The sequence below is a fragment of the Xenopus laevis genome, chromosome 3L (assembly GCF_017654675.1).
Source record: "Xenopus laevis strain J_2021 chromosome 3L, Xenopus_laevis_v10.1, whole genome shotgun sequence".
Classification (NCBI taxonomy): Eukaryota; Metazoa; Chordata; class Amphibia; order Anura; family Pipidae; genus Xenopus; species Xenopus laevis.
In genome coordinates this window covers 146,584,717-146,606,218 of record NC_054375.1, presented here as the reverse complement: position 1 = coordinate 146,606,218, position 21,502 = coordinate 146,584,717, and the positions used below count along the sequence as shown (strand labels likewise).

General features: G+C 43.0%; 1 protein-coding gene across 4 annotated transcripts; it reads right to left on the bottom strand.

Moving 5' to 3' along the window:
* Positions 1 to 9: 9 nt before the first annotated feature.
* On the bottom strand, positions 10 to 21,287 carry p2ry11.L (purinergic receptor P2Y, G-protein coupled, 11 L homeolog). 4 transcript variants are annotated; one of them, NM_001095677.2, is given in 2 exon segments: positions 10 to 1,400; positions 6,969 to 7,035. In NM_001095677.2, a coding segment is annotated over 1 exon segment (942 nt). In that variant the 5' UTR covers positions 1,352 to 1,400; positions 6,969 to 7,035; the 3' UTR covers positions 10 to 409.
* Between the last annotated feature and the right edge of the window lie 215 nt (positions 21,288 to 21,502).

The window sequence follows — 21,502 nt, the reverse complement described above, 5'->3', positions numbered from 1 at the left end:
CAGTTTGCTACAAGGACATGACAAAGGAAATCATCTCCAGAATTCAAATTCTAAAATAATATTCAAATATGGAAAAGAAGTAGCCAAAAAATGCTACAGAAGAATAACACACACACGTTATAATATATACATTTATACATTTGAGTCCAATTGTTCTTTACTCCCTGCTGTTTGATTGTTTGAGAGTTACTGAATTCTTCCAGTCTTTGGGTTCAAGAGGATGCTTCCAAATGATCTCCTGGAATATCTTAAATTTAAGCACAGCTACTGTATTCCTTGATATGTACAATGGATCCCACATATTCTTTATCTATTCAGCCTATGAATTTAGGTTGAGGCACTGTGTTTTATCATGTTTTTAGGACTTCATGGGGTTTAAAGTCTACTCTCTCCTTGGACTTCATGGGGTTTAAAGTCTACTCTCTCCTTGGGACTTCACATCTTGGCTCTCCTGGTAGCAGCCAAGTTTGGCCCTGACATTGTCTATCACGGCTGTGTAGAGCAGTGGGTGGATACAGGGATTCAAAGAAACAAGAGCTTTGGCCACCTGAAAGGCAGAATGGATCTTTAGAGACCACTTGCAATCTGATGTGGCTATGCGGTTCTTCAGGTTGAGATTCCTCAGAATGTGATAGGGCACAAAGGAGATGGCGTAGAGTAGCACAACCACACACACCAGAGTCACCACCTTTCTTTTCTCCCGGGGTTCTAACCCATGGCTTTTCCATACAGCCTTGGCTATTCCAATGTAGGACAAGAAGGTGATCAGGAATGGAAGAGCACAACCAAAGCCAGCCAGGAAAAGGCTGTAAGGAAAATAAGATGGCAGCTCACTATTGACAGCTGTCCCCAAACACTCTGTTTTGTTATTTTCCACTTGCAGTTTTGAGAATAAAAAGACAGGGGCAGAGATGGCAGCTACCAGCACCCATACGCCCAAACTGACCCATTTGGCATGCTTGCTCTCCACTCTACCTCTGGTGTAAAATGGGAAGACGATGCCCAGGTAGCGGTTGGCACTAATACAAGTGATGAAGAAGATGCTTCCGTACAGATTGCAATTGAAGACGAAACGTTCCACTTTACACATGGCCAAACCAAACACCCAGTTCTTGTTCATGGTATAGTAGGCCACCAGCAGTGGCAGGGACAGGGAATAGAAGAGGTCGCTCACTGCCAGGTTCAGAGAGAAGATGATGCCTGCATGGCGATTCTTAGAGCTTCCAGGCCCAAGGAGCCAGATGGCAAGGCTATTACCGAGCACAGACACCACAAACTCCACTCCATACATTGGAGCCAGGAACGTAGTCTGGACAGCGCCAAATGAATTGTTGCAGACGGAGGAAGCCATTTATTCTTCAGATTGTTTGGGGTGGCGGCTTGGTAGATGATGCTGGTTCCTGCATTTAGAAATAAGATGTTAGGATAATAATTCATTGGAAGAGTTATGCTTGTTTTTCATTTGAGGTTATTGGATCTAGCAACCTTAGTGGGTAAATTAAACAGAGTTGGCCTCTATAGATATGTGCATTCCATCACTACCTTCCTGCAATACTTGCTGGTTATGTGCTGAGACAAGTTCATTTCTCCCTAACTTTGGGTTGCCACATATTGCTGAACTACTAATATCAGAAACCTCCATACTTATTAGTGCTGCATATGGGAGATGGAAATGACCTTGTAAACCATGACAGCTGCCTCTACTTCTGAATCCAAACTCTAGTTGGACTCCAAGTACAGGGTCCTTGTGACTATGAACAAGTCACCTAATTTATTGATACCCTGCCATACTAATGGCTGCCTTAAGACTAATATTTACATTACAGTGGACTCAAAACAAGCAAACATGCTTAATAAATGATATTCTTCAATATACACAATAGAGGAGTCAGATTTATTGGACCCAGTCTGTAAGGGGGATTCCTTTCAGAGTGGGTGACAACATATTCAAAGTTATATCCTTAAAAGGATTAATGAAAAGAGATTACAGTCTCAGTCTGGCAATCCTAGGCCTGTAAATCTGACATTTGTGGTGAGGAAGTTATTTGAAGGTTTGTTAAGGGATTACATTGCAGATTATGTTCTATATTATGGCATTACGAATATTATAGTTTTACAAGGGACATATCACTTTGACAGAGATTAATTTTTGGATTTTCACAAATAGTTCTTTTCATTTACAGATCAAAGGGGTGGCCACAGGTTCCTAGGCAAACCTCTTTCTGGATTATTTTTTAAATACTCAGGTGGGTTAGTGTGTAAGTACTTACAGATGCATTGATGATGTGTTTGCTCTATGGATAGGGCAATATTTGGACCTCACTGATATGGTCACAAAGCTTAATTCTTGAACTTGCTTTATTGAATTTACATTTGTAGCTACACATAGTTGAGATTAGTATTCCATTCTTAGTTACACTTGTGATGAGAAGATGGAAACAACTAGTTACTGATACCTAATCAACTTTTGTGAGTAGATGGATCCTGGGTGATGAAACACAAAAGAACAGATTAGATGAGATGTACAAAAAATGTTTGTATACGGGATACCCAAGAGAAATATTAGAAAGGCAAAGATTGTTGATTCAGAACAAAAAGACTACTCCTGGTGTATGCGGCAATGCTGGGGCACACTCAAGAGAATAATGAGCAAGTGTCGGGGCTCACTCAGTGTGCACGTCTATGACATTGGGACACTGGGACATTTGCTCATTATGTGCACGTGTGTATCCAGCATGGCTGCCTCCCTGGGAGTGGGCCCCTGGCATTTGGGGCTTAGCACACAATGGTGGGATATTCTTTAGATACTACTATTATTTTCGTCAACCAGAAACGATTCCTTACCCAAATTGAGATATGGGGGAAGGGGGGTTATGGTATCCTACTGCTCCAAAAAAAAAGGTAGCATGGATTTGAGACTGGAGACCCTCCACCCTCTGGGTCATTAATGTAAGTAAGTTAATGAGAGTTTTTTATCTCGCCAAACCAGCAGGTTTATCCATGAATGGGCAGCTTTTGCTGGTGCTGGGCCAAGTAGTATTGGAACCCAAGACAAAACGACTTGACCCAGAGCCCAGACTACCTGCCCCACATCCACACAGCGCACACATCCCCTGTAGTTGACATGAAAACAACCCCTGTCCCCCCCCCCCCACCACTTGGGTCTGCACTTCTGCTGGTCACTCCCTATTGACACATTCCTTTTGCTGCCCCAAGTTGCACAAAGGGCACATGCCTCTTCTACCTAGCCCCAATTATGGCCCTGTCTTTTGCCTGCAGTTCGTAGCAAGCTCCTCAACAGAGCCTATTGCATTAGCCGTCTTGTGTGCCCCCCACCATGAGATGAAAGGCAGAGCTGGTTCTGGGTCAGACAGGACTCAGAAGTACGGTGCTGTTTCATTGGTACCTGTCCCTGCCCGGCTCCCAATAAGCAGTTGCATTGCTGCCTGTGTGGCGGAGGGGGTTGTAGGCAAATTTTACACCAGTGCAGGTAAATCTCAAGTTAGGCCACTGTTATATTAAATAGGTATCAGCAGGGGTGCCACAGGGGGGCACAGAGGTCACTCTTGTCCCGGGCCAGAACGATTTCAGGTTGAAGAATGAAGAACGAAGAAGCCCTGGGCACCAAAAATTTTTTTTAACTTGTACGGGGGGGTCCTGGTCACCAATGTTTTTCAACCTTTTGGGGGGGGGGGCTGGACACCAATGTTTTTTAACCTTGGGGGAGGGGGGCTGGCAATCAGTGGGGTGGGCGGGCTCTGGGGAGGGGGGGGGGCTGATGGCAGCCCTGGGTATCAATGTGCAGGGAAATACACTGAGAGCTGAGAAGAAATACAAGCAACAACAAGCTAAACCTAAAGCTATACAAATAATAACTGCAGATGAATGAAGCTTTGCAGGCTCTTCTGCTTATCAGACATCTGTAAATGGAAACCCAACTAAAGAAAAAAATCAGTGTCTGCCTGTCCCTTTCTGTTCTCTAACTTTTGAAACAAGAGTCAGAACAGAAGGGGAGAGACACTGATTCCAATAAAAACACTGTTCATTTTAATGAATGTATATTGGAAAGTTGCTTAAAATGACATTTTCTATCATGGGCAAAATTTTAATTGAAAGGGTTTGAGTCCCCTTTAACTCATAATGTTTTTTATTTGTGACACCCACAAGTATCTTTAGCAAAAATAGTGACAGGCAGGCAGCAGTCCACAACCTCACAATTGTAGAATCCAGGAGTCCAGTGTTTAAATAAAATTGTCTTTTATTTTACATTATGAATAAATAAAACTGTCTTTTATTTTACATTATGATTAAAAAAGATCAGCCTTACACGTTTCGTGTCACAGAGGGACACAATCATAGGCTAAGATTATTTAAGTCTATGATTATTTGAGTCTATGATTAGTCTATAAAGGTCCAATATATTTAGAGTCTAAGTACTGTCAGTGACACACTAGGACTTTCCCAGGGTACAGTGAGAAGCCAGTTGAAGTCCTGGATTGAATTAACATTATGATAAAACCAGAGACACATTTGCTACAACCCTCTCCCTCCAATAAGGGCTGCGCTGCTTTCTGCTAACAACTCGTCTGAGCACTTTAGCGCCTTTATGATAAATACCAGCAGTAAAGCTCAGTCTTACTTAAAGAGATACTGTCATGGGAAAAAAAACATTTTGTCAAAATTAATGAGTTAATAGGGCTGCTCCAACAGAATTCTGCACTGAAATCCATTTCTCAAAAGAGTAAACAGATTTTTTTATATTCAATTTTGAAATCTGACATGGGGCTAGACATATTGTCAATTTCCCAGCTGCCTCCAGTCATGTGACTTGTGCTCTGATAAACTTCAATCACTCTTTACTGCTGTACTGCAAGTTGGAGTGATATCACCCCCCTCCCTTCCCCCCCCCCAGTAGCCAAACAAAAGAACAATGGGAAGGTAACCAGATAACAGCTCCCTAACACAAGATAACAGCTGCCTGGTAGATCTAAGAACAACACTCAATAGTAAAAACCCATGTCCCACTGAGACACATTCAGTTACATTGAGAAGGAAAAACAGCAGCCTGCCAGAAAGCATTTCTCTCCTAAAGTGCAGGCACAAGTCACATGACTGGGGGCAGCTGGGAAATTGACAAAATGTCTAGCCCCATGTCAGATTGAACAATAAAAAAATCTGTTTGCTCTTTTGAGAAATGGATTTCAGTGCAGAATTCTGCTTGAGCAGCACTATTAACTGATTCATTTTGAAAAAAAAATGTTTTTCCCATGGCAGTATCCCTTTAAAGAGACACCAAAAATGAAACCTGTTTTTAAAACTTTATCATAAGATTAACATAGTAACATTGTAAGTTAGGTTGAAATAAGACACACAACCATCAAGTTCAACCTTTTAACTCTGCCTAATCTTGTGATCAGGATCATTTACTCCTGGAGATGGACACATACACAGTGTTTAGGGAGTGGGGAAGTAGAATCTGTTTAGGCTTATTCTCCGCGCCTCATTTAGACAAGGAATCGAGTAGCAGTAGCAGTAATATTTGGGCACATGATTAGTGAAATGATCGCCTATACTGCTGCCTGTGTGCTGAAAGTGTTAGTTATAGACATGTACTGTCTTTAGTTTACTGTATTGGCTCGTCAGTACGTCTATTGCACCTTCAGCCCTAAAGAAGTATGCGAATTGGCGCATCACAACGTGCCAGTACGTGTCTATTACTAACACCTTCAGCACACAGGCAGCAGTATAGACCAAGTGGCAGATCATTTCACTAATGTGCCCAAATATTACTGCTACGGCTAGGTTATTCCTTATTGCACCGTGTTGGCGGGCCATGTTATTATTAATTTCTTGATGGAGGCTGAGGCCGGTGTAAATTTGAAAATGGGCCCCAATTGGCCCGCGGGCCTGAGTTTGGACATGCCTGCCCTACTCACACCCAGTAGCCTTGTTACAAGTAATGCAGAGCCCCCCCGTCAGGCACGTTTCAGGGGCTGCTGCCGCCTGAGGCAGCAGCCCCAATGCCGCCCCTCCTCCTGCTCCGCTCTTCTAACTACCAGCGTCGGAGCGGGTGGAGGAGGGGCCGCATCGCTAGTGCAGTGAGCGCTATTGCGCTCGCTGCACTAGAAGAGCTGAATTTCCGTTTTAAAAAACGGAAATTCGGCTCTTAAAGTTACCAGAGGTGGCTTTTTGCCGCCCTTGGTAACTGGCCGCTCCGTGCCGCCTGAGGCAAGATTCTCACCTTGCCTCATGGCCGGAGCGGCCCTGCCCCCCGTACAACAATATCTTACTTTCCACTTTCCTCCAGGAAAAACCTTCCCCTCCAAGTCCAGGATTAGAGCCGGCTCCTTGATGCCCTAGAGAAGCTCCGCAGCCTTCACCAAGAAAACACTTTTTTGCATTATAGATTAAAATGGCATTTTAAGCCAGTATACATCCATTGCACATCTCTGACTAGGGTTGCCAACTTTTCTGGTAAAAAATACCGGCCTTCCTATATATTTATCTTTTTTCCCTATTGATAACATTGGGATCAGCCATCATTTTTACCGGCCAGGCTGGTAAAATACCGCCCAGGTGGCAACCCTATCTCTAACTGGTTTAATGAAGTTGCTGCTGATAAGCAGCGTTTGTTTATCCCATATGTTCTCTTAACTTAAACCAGTGTAACAGGAGTCGGTTCTCCTTCAGGTCTGTTAATCTGCTGACTTGCCGCATTGTTTTAGGAGTCAAAACCAGCAGTGCAGCGCATATAACAAGCCAGGCAGATTAAATGAATGCCTTTTGAAAGTTGCTTAAAATTTTCTTTAATTCTGTGTTGCCCTGCTTCTTACCCTTGCTTTGTGTACCCTCTGCAGCCTGACAAGGGTCTAAATGAGCCCATGAACATAAGCAGATTCCTGAGACTGACACATTTGAGAGAGCGGCACAGTCACATTGAGTCACATAAACAAAGAGCTTGCACTTACCCGCTGTATCTACCCTTCCAACGTGCAGCTCAGGAGTACAGGAGTATCAGGCAGCAGCAGCTTTGAGCAGCCCCACGTTGTGCTGAGGAATATGTGCTGCCCGCCCCCCAGCACTCCCCCAGTTTAGCATATGTAAAGGCACTTGGGTGAGGCTTATGAGAGCAGCAATGTGAGAATGAAAGACCTCCAGCCACCAGTGTGTTAGTGCAAAGGGGAGTGTTCTGCCTCCCCAGCTTCAGACCTTCCATTCAGGTTCCCTATAAAGGGGAAGTAGCACCAAGTTCTCATTAGGAAACAAACTGCACCATTATGAGAGGTATAAGCAAAGCTGTTTATCTTAGTGACTATTTAATAGCTGCTCATTATGGTTTGGAGCCATAGGAGGAACATATTTGTGGTTTTCTGCTGAGCTTTCTGACTACAGCTCCCCTCTTGCCTGTAGCAGGGGCGTTAACTACAGACCATACCTCCCAACTGTCCCTTTTTCAAGGCACAGTGCTTCTATTGACAGCTCAACGTGCAGTCCCTCATTTGTACTGGAAAGTCCTTATTTTCTCTGCACTGAACAGCCAGAAAAAGAAACAAAGTTTCTAACTTAATTGGCTTTTAGCAGAGAGCCCAGAACAGCTAACAGGTGCCAATAAGATACTTTGTAACAATTTTGAGACACAAAAAAACTGTTTAGATAAGAAGAAAAATTTTCAAACTTTCATAACCTGCCAAATTTTGTAAAATGAACATGGTAATTAGGGGGGTGTGGCCACAGAAAGGGCGTGGCCAAAAATGAAATGTTCTACATGCGAAAAAAATATTTGCCCCTCTTTTTACTTCCAAAATGTTGGGAGGTATGCTACAGAGGAAGCAGACCCTGTGACTTTAGGGGCCCCCTGGAAGTATAGGGGCCCCATGAGGCCTTAATTCATATACAATTTCAATAAATAATTCATAACTCCCAACATTTTGGAATTTTTTTTGCCCACGCCCATTTATGTAACCACACCTCCTAATTACCATGTCCATTTTACAAAATGTGGCAGGTTAGGAAAGTTTGAACACAATTCTCTGGTTTTTATGTGTTATTACAGTTTTGCTAATAAAGGTGAATGGCCCTTTAAGCTGTGAGTCTAAGTTCTCCCAAGAGACCTGCTTATCTTAAACTGTTACAAAAGTATCTATTCTGGGCTCTCAGCTAAAAGCTTATTAAGTTAGAAACCTTGTATCTTTTACTGGATGTTCAGTGCAGGAGATCAAAGGGAAAGTCGGGATATTTCAGTAACAAACCCGGGACTGTGGGCTGAGCTGTAAAAATCGGGACAGTCCTGTGAATAACGGGACAGTTGGGAGGTATGTAATACTGTTAAACTGGTCAATCTCTAGATATTTTAAGGGCCTGAAAAATATTTTGCTTTGGGGCCCAGTAAGTTCTAGTTACACGACTGCCTGTAAACCTGTGATCCTGGGACCACTAGGATCAAGAGACCCAATAAATCTGAGCAGCTTCCCAATATACATTCATTATACATTGCCCAATCGAAACAATGCAGCAGCAGCCGGTTCTCCTCCAGTCCCACAATGCATTGCACACTTCTGTTATTCTCCTGCTTGGTACTGGGGTCTGTTAATCCCAGAACATGCAAGGAATTGTGGGAAAGGGGGTGCTGACTGGACCAGAGCTGCTTATGGGGACAATGTTGCAGTGGTGGGAGGAGTCAGGGAAAGAAGAGGAGGGAATTAAATGTTGATAATAATAATAATAAAGAGACATGCAAATGACTTTCAATAGCAGCTATACTTACAAATAACTTTAAAAACCAGTAAACATGTGGAATGAATGTAAATTGGGAAGTTGCTGAGCATGATGTTTTCTTTCATAAGGCACAAAAACTGTTTTGGGGTGGAGTTGCCCTTTAATAAATAAGTTAAAGGGACATTGGTCTTTTACAGATTCTGTAACTATGGAGGGAAACACCCCCCCCCCCTCCAGAACTGTCAGACCCAACATTATACATCTTCATGTTTTTCTGCTGTGGCTACAGAAATGGGCACCATGTAAATTGTCAGTGTTTTGTGCTTCTCTATATTATGTACAATATACCCCCACTGCAATAAGCTAAACCCGCCCAGTGCCACAAAGGAACTGAAATCCCCCATCAAAAGAATGGAACCTACCAATAGCCAAGGTATAGGCAAAAGTTCACTCTGGAGAGCCAATTTAAATTCAGTGTATTTTATTCAGACACACAACATGTTTCGGACAGACATGTCCTTCATCAGGTGCACCTGATGAAGGACATGTCTGTCCGAAACATGTTGTGTGTCTGAATAAAATACACTGAATTTAAATTGGCTCTCCAGAGTGAACTTTTGCCTATACCTTGGATATTGTGTGGCTTGGACGGTGCCACTGACTCTGTTGGATAGAGCTTCGATGACTTTGGAGTGAGGGACCACCCAACAAACAATTGAATAACCTACCAATAGCTGCTGCCTGTCTCTTTCAACAGAATTCAACTATCTAGTTTTACACTGCACTCTATTGTTTCCCTGTAGTAAGACTGAGCCTCCCTTCTGTTCTACCCCTCTCTATCATCCCCCAATCTCTTTGCAGCTGGATATTGTATTGTATCTGCCCCTATCATCTCTTTGCAGCAGGATAAGCCCAAGGTCTCGTATCTGCTCCTATCATCTCTTTGTCTCCTTGCAGCAGGATAATCCCACAGTTTTGAATCTGCCCCATCATCTCCTTGCAGCAGGATAACCCCACATTCCCATATCTGCCCCCAGGGACGACATCAGGGGGGGACAGGGGGACAAGTGTCCTGGGCATGAAGGGGGGCCCCGGCAGTGCTGCAGTTTTGAAAGAGCCGGGCCCCCCTTGCGAGTGACGAAGCCGTGCGGCCATCCCGAATAGCCGAAATGTGGAAGTGCCAAAAAGCCAAACAGCTGAAGGATCCGAAGCCATGAAAACAGCCGAAGTCGAACTCCCGAAGCGGCAAAAAGACCCAAAGCTACGAAAATAGCCGAAGCCGAAGTCCCGAAGCGGAAAAAAAGTCACGAAAACAGCCAAAATTTAAGTCCTGAAGTGGCGAAAAGACCCGAAGTCACGAAAACAGCCGAAATTGAAGACCCAAAGTCACGAAAGGAGGCGAAGTTGAAGTGCTGAAGACACGAGTTCAATTCTACTGAACACCAATGTGTGTGGTTTTTTTTTTTAATCCCCTGGCCACCAATGTATTATTTTAATATTCTACCCCTGCCACCAATGTTTTTTTTAAAAATATTTTTTGGGCCCCAATTTTACCTAGTAAGGGGGGGCCCTGGCGCCAATGTTTTTTTTTTTTTTTTGGGGCCCCAATTTTTTTTAACTTGTAAGGGGGGCCCTGGCACCAATGTTTTTTTTTAACTTATAAGGGGCCCTGACCATCAATAGCTTTTATAACTTGTGTGTGTGGGGGGGTTACTTTTTTATCGCTGACGTCTGTGTGGTCTTTGGGCGGGATGGAGTGGGGCTTGGGTGGAGTGGGCGGGATCTGGGGTGGGGCTTGGGCGCTAGTGTGGGCGGGGCCCCAAAATTTTGTTGTACGGGGCCCCGTGATTTGTAATGGCGGCCCTGTCTGCCCCTATCAGTTCCCTGCAGCAGAATAACCCCCACAGTCTTGTATCTGTCCCTCTCAGCTCCCTGTAGCAGGCTAAGCCCCACATTTTACAGCTGCCCCTATAATAAGGTCCATGGTGCAGTAGGATAACCCCCAAACTTTCTTCCATTGCACTTTATACTGATTAATGGTATTGTGTTTATTAGGTCACATGATACAGTGGGACAAACCTGCCTTGTTGTCATTTTATTAAGTTCCTGTTTTAAACCTGTGGCTTTGGGTTGGGGATTTGTTACATGTTAATATAGGGGCCGCACAGCTCACTAGTAGTATGTCAGCCAATAGGAAACAGCGGGTCTATATGTGGCTTGGCTGCACGATGCTCCTTGTCAGAATAAGTGCAACCCTGTCCTTACTGCTTGTCACAGTATGGGGGCAAGAAGGGGGTGTCTATTTGTCTCCCCATAACAACTGGTCTTTGAGTATAAAGTTAAAAAACGCCCAATTATTTTCCCTGTGTATTGAAAGAAAATGTCATTCTAAGGAAATTTTATCGGCAAACTTCGAGAGTGAATTGTAAATGTTATAGTTATTCGAAGCTGTATCTGTCTGTCACTTTCTTTTCCCTGCCTGCACTGCTGGTTCTGACTCCCGCTGAATAACAGACCTGTGACGAAGGACACGAGGCAGTGTGGGTGCTGGCTCAAGAGTCAGAACCAGCAGTGCAGAAAGGGACAGACAGATCCAAATTACAAATAGGTATAATAATGATGTCCCTCCAGAGTAAAAGTTTTATGTGAAACTGCACAAACGGAAAGGAAACAAGGCAACCCACTCATGGGCACAATTAAACGTCAGTGCCAGAGCAGGAGACATTACAGATTGTGATTAGTACATAGGAAATGGATATTAACAGGGGAAACAAACACCCATATACTGTACCTCTTTTCATTTCCTTAGTGAGTTTCTAATTGAGACAATGCCTTTATATAGGAGCCCTTCTAGCACAGAGAAGAAGAGCTTACTAACGGACTTGCCCCAGGGCTTAGAATTCTCTGCATGCCTCTCTTTGTACATCCCCCCCCCCACATAGCTATTGGCTCTGCTGTGTCCTCCCCCCAGATCACAGCTGTTTTGTGTTACACAAATGTTATTTATGCTACAAGTAACACGGAGGTGACTAACAAAACACACACAGCCAGTAGTTACTTTATTCTCCAGATGCTGCAGAACTACCGTTCCCCAAATCCTTTGTTGCCCCCTTGACTGGGAGCTGTATCTGAGAGGCAACTGGTATAGAGCAGAATGTAGGAAAGGACAGGGAGGCATTTACATTGCCAAGGAGGATCTTTACTATTTCAGCTACTTGCTAGGAAGTTTATTGCTGTATTATTTACAACTCCCAGCATCCCATCTGTATTTGTAAATTTGCCCAAATCTGACCCAATTTCTTATTTTGTTGTAAATAAATTGAGCCCTAGATCTGCAGTCCCTGGAGACAGAGAGGGTTCACTGTAGGATAGTGGGGAACATATGACAGTGCCTGCATAGGGGCCCCGGGCCAACAATCAGATTAGGGACCCATCAGATGAAGACCACAGCATCACTCCAATGAGTAGTTAGTAGTAGGGATGCACTGAATACAGGGTTCTGTTTGAGATTTGGCCGAATTGGAGCCTTTTTCAGCAGGATTTGGATTTGGCTGAATCCAAGAGCCTTGGTAAACCAAATCTGAACCCTAAAAAATGGGCATGCGTGCTCTTGGAGTGTGCAGCTGCAAGTTCTGTGGCTGCAGCCATGATTCAGCTTCAGTTTGTTATTTGCCTGAATCCGGGGGAAGAGGATTTGGCTGAACCCTTATTAGAAGAGTTTGGTGCATCCAAAGTAGAAAAGCAGTCAGAGGCTCCAACAATGTGGCCAGTGAGTATTAGTAGCACCCTGCGGTGACAAGTATACGGATAGGTATTTGAGCATTTACTGATTTGACAATGTAACATCAGAATCAACACCCACCCAAGGGGCAAATTCACTAACCTCCGTAAATTCACCAGCGATGGCTTTGCTCACATCGCTTCAGATGAAAAGCTCTTCTCGCACTCCCTGGCTCCCTGGCCTTCCGTTTATTAACAGAAAATGCAACGTTTCGGGGTCAGACCCCTTTATCAAGCATTTATCATGCTTGATAAAGGGGTCTGACCCCGAAACGTTGCATGGGTACCCTAGAAAAAATTTACTATCTTTTGCAGCCTATCACCTTGAAAAACTGAAAAGTAGCCATTGTTTTTTGGGACTTAGAAAAATTTTCAACTATTTTTTAGGAAGTCCTATCTACTCTATTGCACTTCGCTTGGTCTGAGGTGGTGAAGGCAAGTCTGGCGCAAGAGGTTAACGTTCAGTTAAATCCGCATCTTAGTGAATTCACGTAGTTACGTCCATTCGCCAGAGCACAAAATCGGCAGGCGTTAGGGAGAGAGTCTATCTCCGTCGCTAGCGAAGTTATGACGGTGACCATTAGTAAATCGGCGAAGTACCGAAATGACATCACGCTGGCGAATTTTCGCTAGCGTTAGTCACTTCGCCCTTTAGTAATTGGCCCCTAAGAGAATTTGTGTAACATCCATCAATAAAGTGTTGCATCTGTTTTTAAAGAACCTCTGGTGCCCAATTTTATTTGTGAGATGAAGCTTTGTGTGTGCAATGAGAGTGATTAACTCTTCCTCCAATGGCCTGCCTGAGAAGGTACAGTCACATGAAATGTGCCCTACCACGAGTTGAAAGTGATCTGTGGTAGGGATGTAGCGAACGTCGGAAAAAAAGTTCGCGAACATATTCGCGAACTTGCGGAAAAATGCGAGCGGTTCGCGAACGGTTCGCGAACCCCATAGACTTCAATGGGAAGGCGAACTTTAACATCTAGAAAAGACATTTCTGGCCAGAAAAATGATTTTAAAGTTGTTTAAAGGGTGCAACGACCTGGACAGTGGCATGCCAGAGGGGGATCAAGGGCAAAAATGTATCTGAAAAATCTGCCTGTGTGTGCTTGGAAGAGATAGTGTAGGGGGAGAGCTGTTAGTGATTTCAGGGACAGATGATAGTAAGTTTGCTGGCTAGTAATCTGCTTGATACTGCTCTGTATTGGAGGGACAGAAGTCTGCAGGGATTTGAGGGACATTTTAGCTTAGGTAGCTTTGCTGGCTAGTAATCTACTGTTCTCTTTAAACAACTGCCATACGTTGACCTTGTAGGCATTGTTTGCCCAGTTTTTTTGGACGCAGCCACTGAAGCACAGTTGCCAGAAAAAATATGCCATATAAATGCTGAAAATAGTCATTTTTCGCCATACGTTGACCTTGTAGACATTGTTTGCCCAGTTTTTTTGGACGCAGCCACTGAAGCACAGTTGCCAGAAAAAATATGCCATATAAATGCTGAAAATAGTAATTTTTCGCCATACGTTGACCTTGTAGACATTGTTTGCCCAGTTTTTTGGTTGCAGCCACTGAAGCACAGTTGCCAGAAAAAATATGCCACATAAATGCTGAAAATAGTCATTTTTTGCCATATACGTTGAGTCAACGTATGGCAAAAAATGACTATTTTCAGCATTTATATGGCATATTTTTTCTGGCCTCTGTGCTTCAGTGGCTGTGGCCAAAAAAACTGGGCAAACAATGCCTACAAGGCCAACGTATACACTACTACAGCGGTGGATACGGATTACGTAAAATATATGAATGCTGCTTGAAAAAAGTGACTCCGGTGTTTTTTCTGGAGACGGTAATATTATGGATATTTAGACAGAATGGGAACAAGGTCACACAGCTCGATGGCGGGTTGAAGAAAACAGTGTGCAAATAATGCCTACAAGGCCAACGTATACACTACTACAGCGGTGGATACGGATTACGTAAAATATATTATGGCTGCTTGAAAAAAGTGACTCCGGTGTTTTTTCTGGAGACGGTAATATTATGGATATTTAGACAGAATGTGAACAAGGTCACACAGCTCGATGGCGGGTTGAAGAAAACAGTGTGCAAATAATGCCTACAAGGCCAACGTATACACTACTACAGCGGTGGATACGGATTACGTAAAATATATGAATGCTGCTTGAAAAAAGTGACTCCGGTGTTTTTTCTGGAGACGGTAATATTATGGATATTTAGACAGAATGGGAACAAGGTCACACAGCTCGATGGCGGGTTGAAGAAAACAGTGTGCAAATAATGCCTACAAGGCCAACGTATACACTACTACAGCGGTGGATACGGATTACGTAAAATATATTATGGCTGCTTGAAAAAAGTGACTCCGGTGTTTTTTTCTGGAGACGGTAATATTATGGATATTTAGACAGAATGTGAACAAGGTCACACAGCTCGATGGCGGGTTGAAGAAAACAGTGTGCAAATAATGCCTACAAGGCCAACGTATACACTACTACAGCGGTGGATACGGATTACGTAAAATATATTATGGCTGCTTGAAAAAAGTGACTCCGGTGTTTTTTCTGGAGACGGTAATATTATGGATATTTAGACAGAATGTGAACAAGGTCACACAGCTCGATGGCGGGTTGAAGAAAACAGTGTGCAAATAATGCCTACAAGGCCAACGTATACACTACTACAGTGGTGGATACGGATTACGTAAAATATATTATGGCTGCTTGAAAAAAGTGACTCCGGTGTTTTTTCTGGAGACGGTAATATTATGGATATTTAGACAGAATGTGAACAAGGTCACACAGCTCGATGGCGGGTTGAAGAAAACAGTGTGCAAATAATGCCTACAGGGCAAATAATGCCTAAAAGGTCAACTTATACACTACTACAGCGGTAGTAAAATAAAAAAAAGTAAAATAAAAAAAAATGAATATTAAAAAAAAAAATTAAAGTTGGTGCTGCTGAACTACTAGGAGCAGCAGATTAGCACACCAGTCCCACTCCCCAACACTGCTAGACTAATAGCACTGGGCTCTTATAGTAGTAGTAGTAGTAGTAGTAGTAAAACAACAAAAAAATAAATAAAAGCAGTCCTTACAAGGACTACTGTTATTGCAGCAGTCAGCAGATGAGATCAGAAGCAGGACAGCTGCCCACTGCAGCTACATACAGAGCACTGCAGTAGAAGGTAGATTACTAGCCAGCAAAGCTACCTAAGCTTAAATGTCCCTCAAACCCCTGCAGACTTCTGTCCCTCCAATAACAGAGCAGTATCAAAACGATTACTAGCCAGCAAACTTTCAACTGTCCCTGAAATCACTAACAGGCAGCAGCTCTCTCCCTACACTATCTCTTCAGCACACACAGGCAGAGTGAAAAAACGCTGCAGGGCTTCGGTTTTTATAGGGAAGGGGAGTGGTCCAGGGGAGAGCTTCCTGATTGGCTGCCATGTACCTGCTGGTCTGGGGTGAGAGGGCAAAAAAAAGCGCCAACAATGGCGAACCCAAAATGGCGAACGTCGCGCGACGTTCGCGAACTTCCGGCGAGCGCGAACACCCGATGTTCGCGCGAACAAGTTCGCCGGCGAACAGTTCGCGACATCTCTAATCTGTGGTACACCAAGATAATAGGATTTTAGGGTACCCGTCCCATCAACCCGCATGGCGTTCCACATGTAGTAGCCCCACCCTTTTAGCTGTAGTTGAACTATAGTTTCCCCATTCCCTAACATCACACCAAAGAGCACTCCAGGCTGATAATAGCTGTGAATGCCTCCCTGTAACCTGTCATGATATTCTCTGCTTTACGTATTGTAAATATTTTCCAGCTGATTACATAGAGATGCTGCTGTTTATAGAAGAAGCTTTATGCTCCATTATGGGCCAGACAGAACCATCTTTCATCTGTTGCCAAAGCCACAATTTCCATATACTGTATGTCCTCACAAGAGCAGCACTAGGGTTGGATATAACCCAGATGTACTGTCACTACAAACTGCAGAGTCTGGACCTCAAACAAGTTTCCAAAAGGTGTTATAGTTTCCTTGCCTAAGCTGCCATCGTTACTCAGGTTGACTAACCAGATCCTTTCTTATTGCCTCCTATAGTCTTCCTATTGTGTTATGATCTCTTTACAAGAAGCCAAAAGAAAGTGTGGCATAATAGCACAGGGGTTTCTTTCGCTGCCAGGCAATGTAAATATTATTGTCCAGCCCCTTTGCCTTACTTGCTCATTAGAAAAGGTGACAACTCCATTACTCCCAACTGTCCCATTTTCACTTTGATAACTCAACCCGCAGTCCCAGATTGTTACTGAAATGTCCCGACTTTCTCTTTCTCTTTGATTTTCTGCACTGAACAGCCAGAAAAAACAAAGTTTCTAAAACGATATCTTTTGGCAGAAAGCCCAGAATGGCAGGTGCACTTTTGTAACAATTTAAGATAAGCAGGTCTCTTGGGGAAACTGTGACTTGCACCTTAAAGGGCAACTCACCTTCATTAGCAAAACTGTAATAACACATAAAAACCACAGAAATGTGTTCAAACTTTCGTAACTTGACACATTTTGTAAAATGAACATGGTAATTAGGGGGTGAGACCATAAAATAGGCGTGGTCTAAAAAAATCTAATCACGGTGCACTTCTAGGCCCTTCCTTAACTATACTAATCTATATTATGTGAGCCATCAATTCATGCCCTTTGGCCCACTGATCTCAGCAAGCACATAAACCAGCGATGTCCATGATTTTCCTTGCTCTTTGGGGGCCAAATGCTCAAGCAATAATGCCACACAAAGACTTCTAGGGAAATCCTGAAAATGCTGAGGGCCATCAAACAACCTTGGAGGGCCATATCCAGTTGGACAGCCATGATTTAGACATATCAACTTCTGATTTCTGCGAGATACAAAGATGCATTTCAGACTATGGTCTTGTTTCAACATCAACCAACCCCCTGCCATGAAAGTCTAACCCTAACCAAACCCAACAGCTTCTTCTCATTGCCTGTAGACAAACAGTGTGAGGGGCTCATGCTGATATTTCCTCCAACACTTTAAAGGGATTCTGTCATGATTTTTATGATGTATTTTTTATTTCTAAATTACACTGTTTTCACTGCAAATAATTCACTCTACAATATAAAATGTCATTCCTGAACCAGCAAGTGTATTTTTTTTAGTTGTAATATTGGTGTGTAGGTGCATCTCAGGTCATTTTGCCTGGTCATTTCAGCAAGAGCCAGCACTTTAGGATGGGACTGCTTTCTGGCAGGCTATTGTTTCTCCTACTCAATGTAACTGAATGTGTCTCAGTGGGACCTGGATTTTACTATTGAGTGCTGTTCTTAGATCTACCAGGCAGCTGTTATCTTGTGTTAGGGAGCTGCTATCTGGTTACCTTCCCATTGTTCTGTTGTTAGGCTGCTGGGGGGGGGGGGGGAGGGAGGGGGTGATATCACTCCAACTTGCAGCTGGAAAGTGTCAGAAGAAAACAGCAAATAATTCAAAAACGATCAAAAAATAAATAATGAAGACCAACTGAAATGTTGCTTAGAATTGGCAATTCTACAACTTACTAAAAGTTAACTTGAAGGTGAACTACTACTTTAATATTTCACAGGCACCCACCCCTCTCTAGAACTTCTGGGAGGAATTTCTCGGCTCTCTCTAGTGGCCACTACCCTAATTATTGCCAAAAAAATTATCCAATGCAACATAACAACTTATTCTTACAAGAAGCTTGCACTGCACGACTAACAATGAGGGAATAAGACTGATAAAGGGCAAATCAAAAGACATACGTAAAGAATGAAGCAGAAGAGGTAGTGAGAATGGAAGAATATAAATAAAAAAGGGAGGTATTTAGTGGTCCTTTAGTGGTTTCCCAGTGGGCATCTGCCACCTCAGCCCGGCACTTGCTCAACGCTCTTGTGAAGTTTCCGAATGAGCTAAACAATGGTGAAACTGTCATGTGAATGTGTTAGATCAGGAACCCATTGCTTATGACCCTGTTAGTGATTATGAGCGATCAGACGGGAACTTCCCAAACACATCACCCCATTTCCTTGCTGCCCAGTGTTTGATACACTTAGAGAAGCCACCGGTATAACGGCACTGCTAATTTGTGATAATGGGTCACCATCAAAGACAAATATATATATATACACAACACTATTGTTTTCATTACCAAGAGAAAACACTTATGAGTAAAGCAACTCAGCACTTTTGGTTTACTTACTTCCCCCTATGCATTTTAGCACCTTGATAGTATTTCTAACACTTGTGTTTGATGTTTCACCACCGCAGTGTCAGTTGTGACCGCTATTAGTTATAAAACGTATACAGTTCCTGCACCACAAGCTGAGCAGTCAGAATGCACGAATAGTAATTGCACTGTGTGAGGAAGTGAGAACTCATTCAAAGGGCTGTTTGTCTTGCTATTAGCTTTCAGCAAGTTGCAAGTTAAGGATCGGGGGCTTGAACCCCGACAATACATTTATATATCCTCAATGTAAAACTATAGCCCCCAAATAATGTAGGTTCTATAAAAAGATATTGCATAAAACAGCTCATATGTAAAACCCTGCTTCATGTAAATAAACCATTCTCATAATAATATACTTTTTAAGTAGTATGTGCCAATGGGTAATCATAAATAGAAAACTTCCATTTTAAAAAATAAGGGCCTCCTGGGATCATATGATTCACGGTGCACACATGAGCCATTTAACAGACAGAGTTGTGTCTTTTGCTTCCTCACTTCTTCCTGTTACAGTTAGAGCTGCAGTATTTCTGGTCAGGTGATCTCTGAGGCAGCACACAGACCATCACTAAATGGGGGTTCAAGGCAAGAGATGGAAAAGGGCAAGATTTACTTAAATATATATTCCAGTTTGGTAAGATTCTTTAATATGCCACTTAATATGATGTAAACTATCTGTTGCTCAAGTGTTCATTTTGGGGGTATAGTTATCCTTTAAAGGGATTGTTCACCTTTGAGTTAACTATTAGTATGTTATAGAGAGTGATATTATGAGACAATTTGCAATTGGTTTTCATTTTTTATTATTTGTGGTTTTTGAGTTATTTAGTTAGTTAGTTTTTTTTTATTCAGCAGCTTTCCAATTTACAATTTCAGCCATCTGGTTGCTAGGGTCCAAATTACCCTCAGGCCCGGATTTGTGGCGAGGCCACAAAAGCCCGGGCCTAGGGCGGCAAAATTTTAGGGCAGCATACCACCCAGCCGCATCCTAAAGTATATGGGGAACGCAGCGTTCCCCATCGCTATGACGCGCACTCGCGCGGGGAAGGGGAATGGTGCGCGCCAATATTGGGCGCTAGCACCCAGAGGCCTCGGGGCACCCGGTAGAAAAATCTGGCACTGATTACCCTAGCAACTATGCATTAAGAGACTGGAATATGAATAGGAAAGGCCTGAATAGAAAGATGAGTAAAAAAAGTAGCAATAACAATACATTTGTAGTTTTACACAGCATTTGAAAGCTGGAAAGAGTCAGAAGAAGAAGACAAATAATTCCCAAACTATAAAAATTAAATCATGAAGACCAATTGCAAAGTTGTTTAGAATGGATCATTCTATAACATATTGAAAGGTACGTTAAGGTGAAGCAAACCTTTAATAGACTGGAAGGGAGGAGCTACCTTTAATCATAGAATGTCTGAATATGTAGCGAGAGGCACCTACTTGCATCCATTTAGGTCAACAAAAGGGAAAATAAAAATGATTAATGGTCTATGCCCCTGTCAAAACCCACAGAATTGGCTGTTAAAGGGCATGTAAAGGCAAAAAAATTAATGAAAAAGAAACATATCTCCAATATACTTTTATATGAAACCTGACTGTATGCAGTGAAATTTTTCCTTCATTTACTGCTGTGGATAGGAATTGTCAGATGGTCCCTAACTGCTGAGCAGGGAAACAATCATACTTATGAACAGCAGGGGGAGCCCCCGCCTTACTTCCCAGCCATGCAGAACTCAAGCAGCTTTGTTTATGATGATCCCTAAGCAGCCCAGACCACACTGAGCATGTGCACAGTCTTGGTCTTGCAAAGATGTATAACAAAGTTACAAGATGGTGACCCCCTGTAGCCAACTTTGAAAGCATAAATTATTTGTTTGATTAGTCTTGTGGTGCAGTAAGTTCATGTTTATATTTAGTATACAAAATACAGCATTTCTAGCCTTATTCTATTTTAGACTTTACATGCCCTTCAAACATGGACGCCGACTTTACATTGAGGGAGACCCAGTTCCACATTCCTTTCTACTATAATGTGCAGAGTCAGTGCAAGGAGAGAGCACAGTATTTGCATATTATGTTCCTACCAGTACAATAGTACAACTATATCCAGACTCCAAACTGCAGAAATTATTTTGTGCAAAATAAAACCCAATAAAAATGGCACAGGCCGGATCCCACAGCACAATCATTTTAGAGCCCCTTGGAATAAGACTTTTTTTTTTTAATAAACCTATGTTAATTGGGTCCATAATAGCTCTTAGCCCCCCCAAGTAGTCACAGGCCCGGCTTTCTCTACAGTTTCACCCATGTTTAATATACTTGGTGCCCCCTCCCCAAACACAGAGACCACTTACCGACGTGACATGGGGGAGACATCACTGATAGAGCAGCAGATTGTCAGCTGAATGGATTGAGGGGTTGGACAAAAAAGAAATGTTTCTAACACTGGGAGGTTTCCCCAAGAAAGAGGAAGCAGCAGAGATATATTCATTTCTTGAGGCTTGCGACATAAGAAACCAAAGACCCACGTGGACAGTTTAGGACATATAGAAACATACACAAGCGGAGGTGGCATAATTCTTCCATAATCCACCGCTCTGAGAGGTGCCCATCCCCCACCCGCCCTTGCACCCTGCTGATCCGCAGTCAATTTGACAGAACGTGTGGCCAGTAGCCAAAAACAGCGCAATGTCTCAGAGATATGGTCAGTTGGAGAGCCGAAATGG

What these genes read in the sequence shown, in the direction of transcription:
- p2ry11.L (XM_041585233.1), bottom strand. Translation starts at nt 1,351, where the DNA reads ATGGCTTCCTCCGTCTGCAACAATTCATTTGGCGCTGTCCAGACTACG.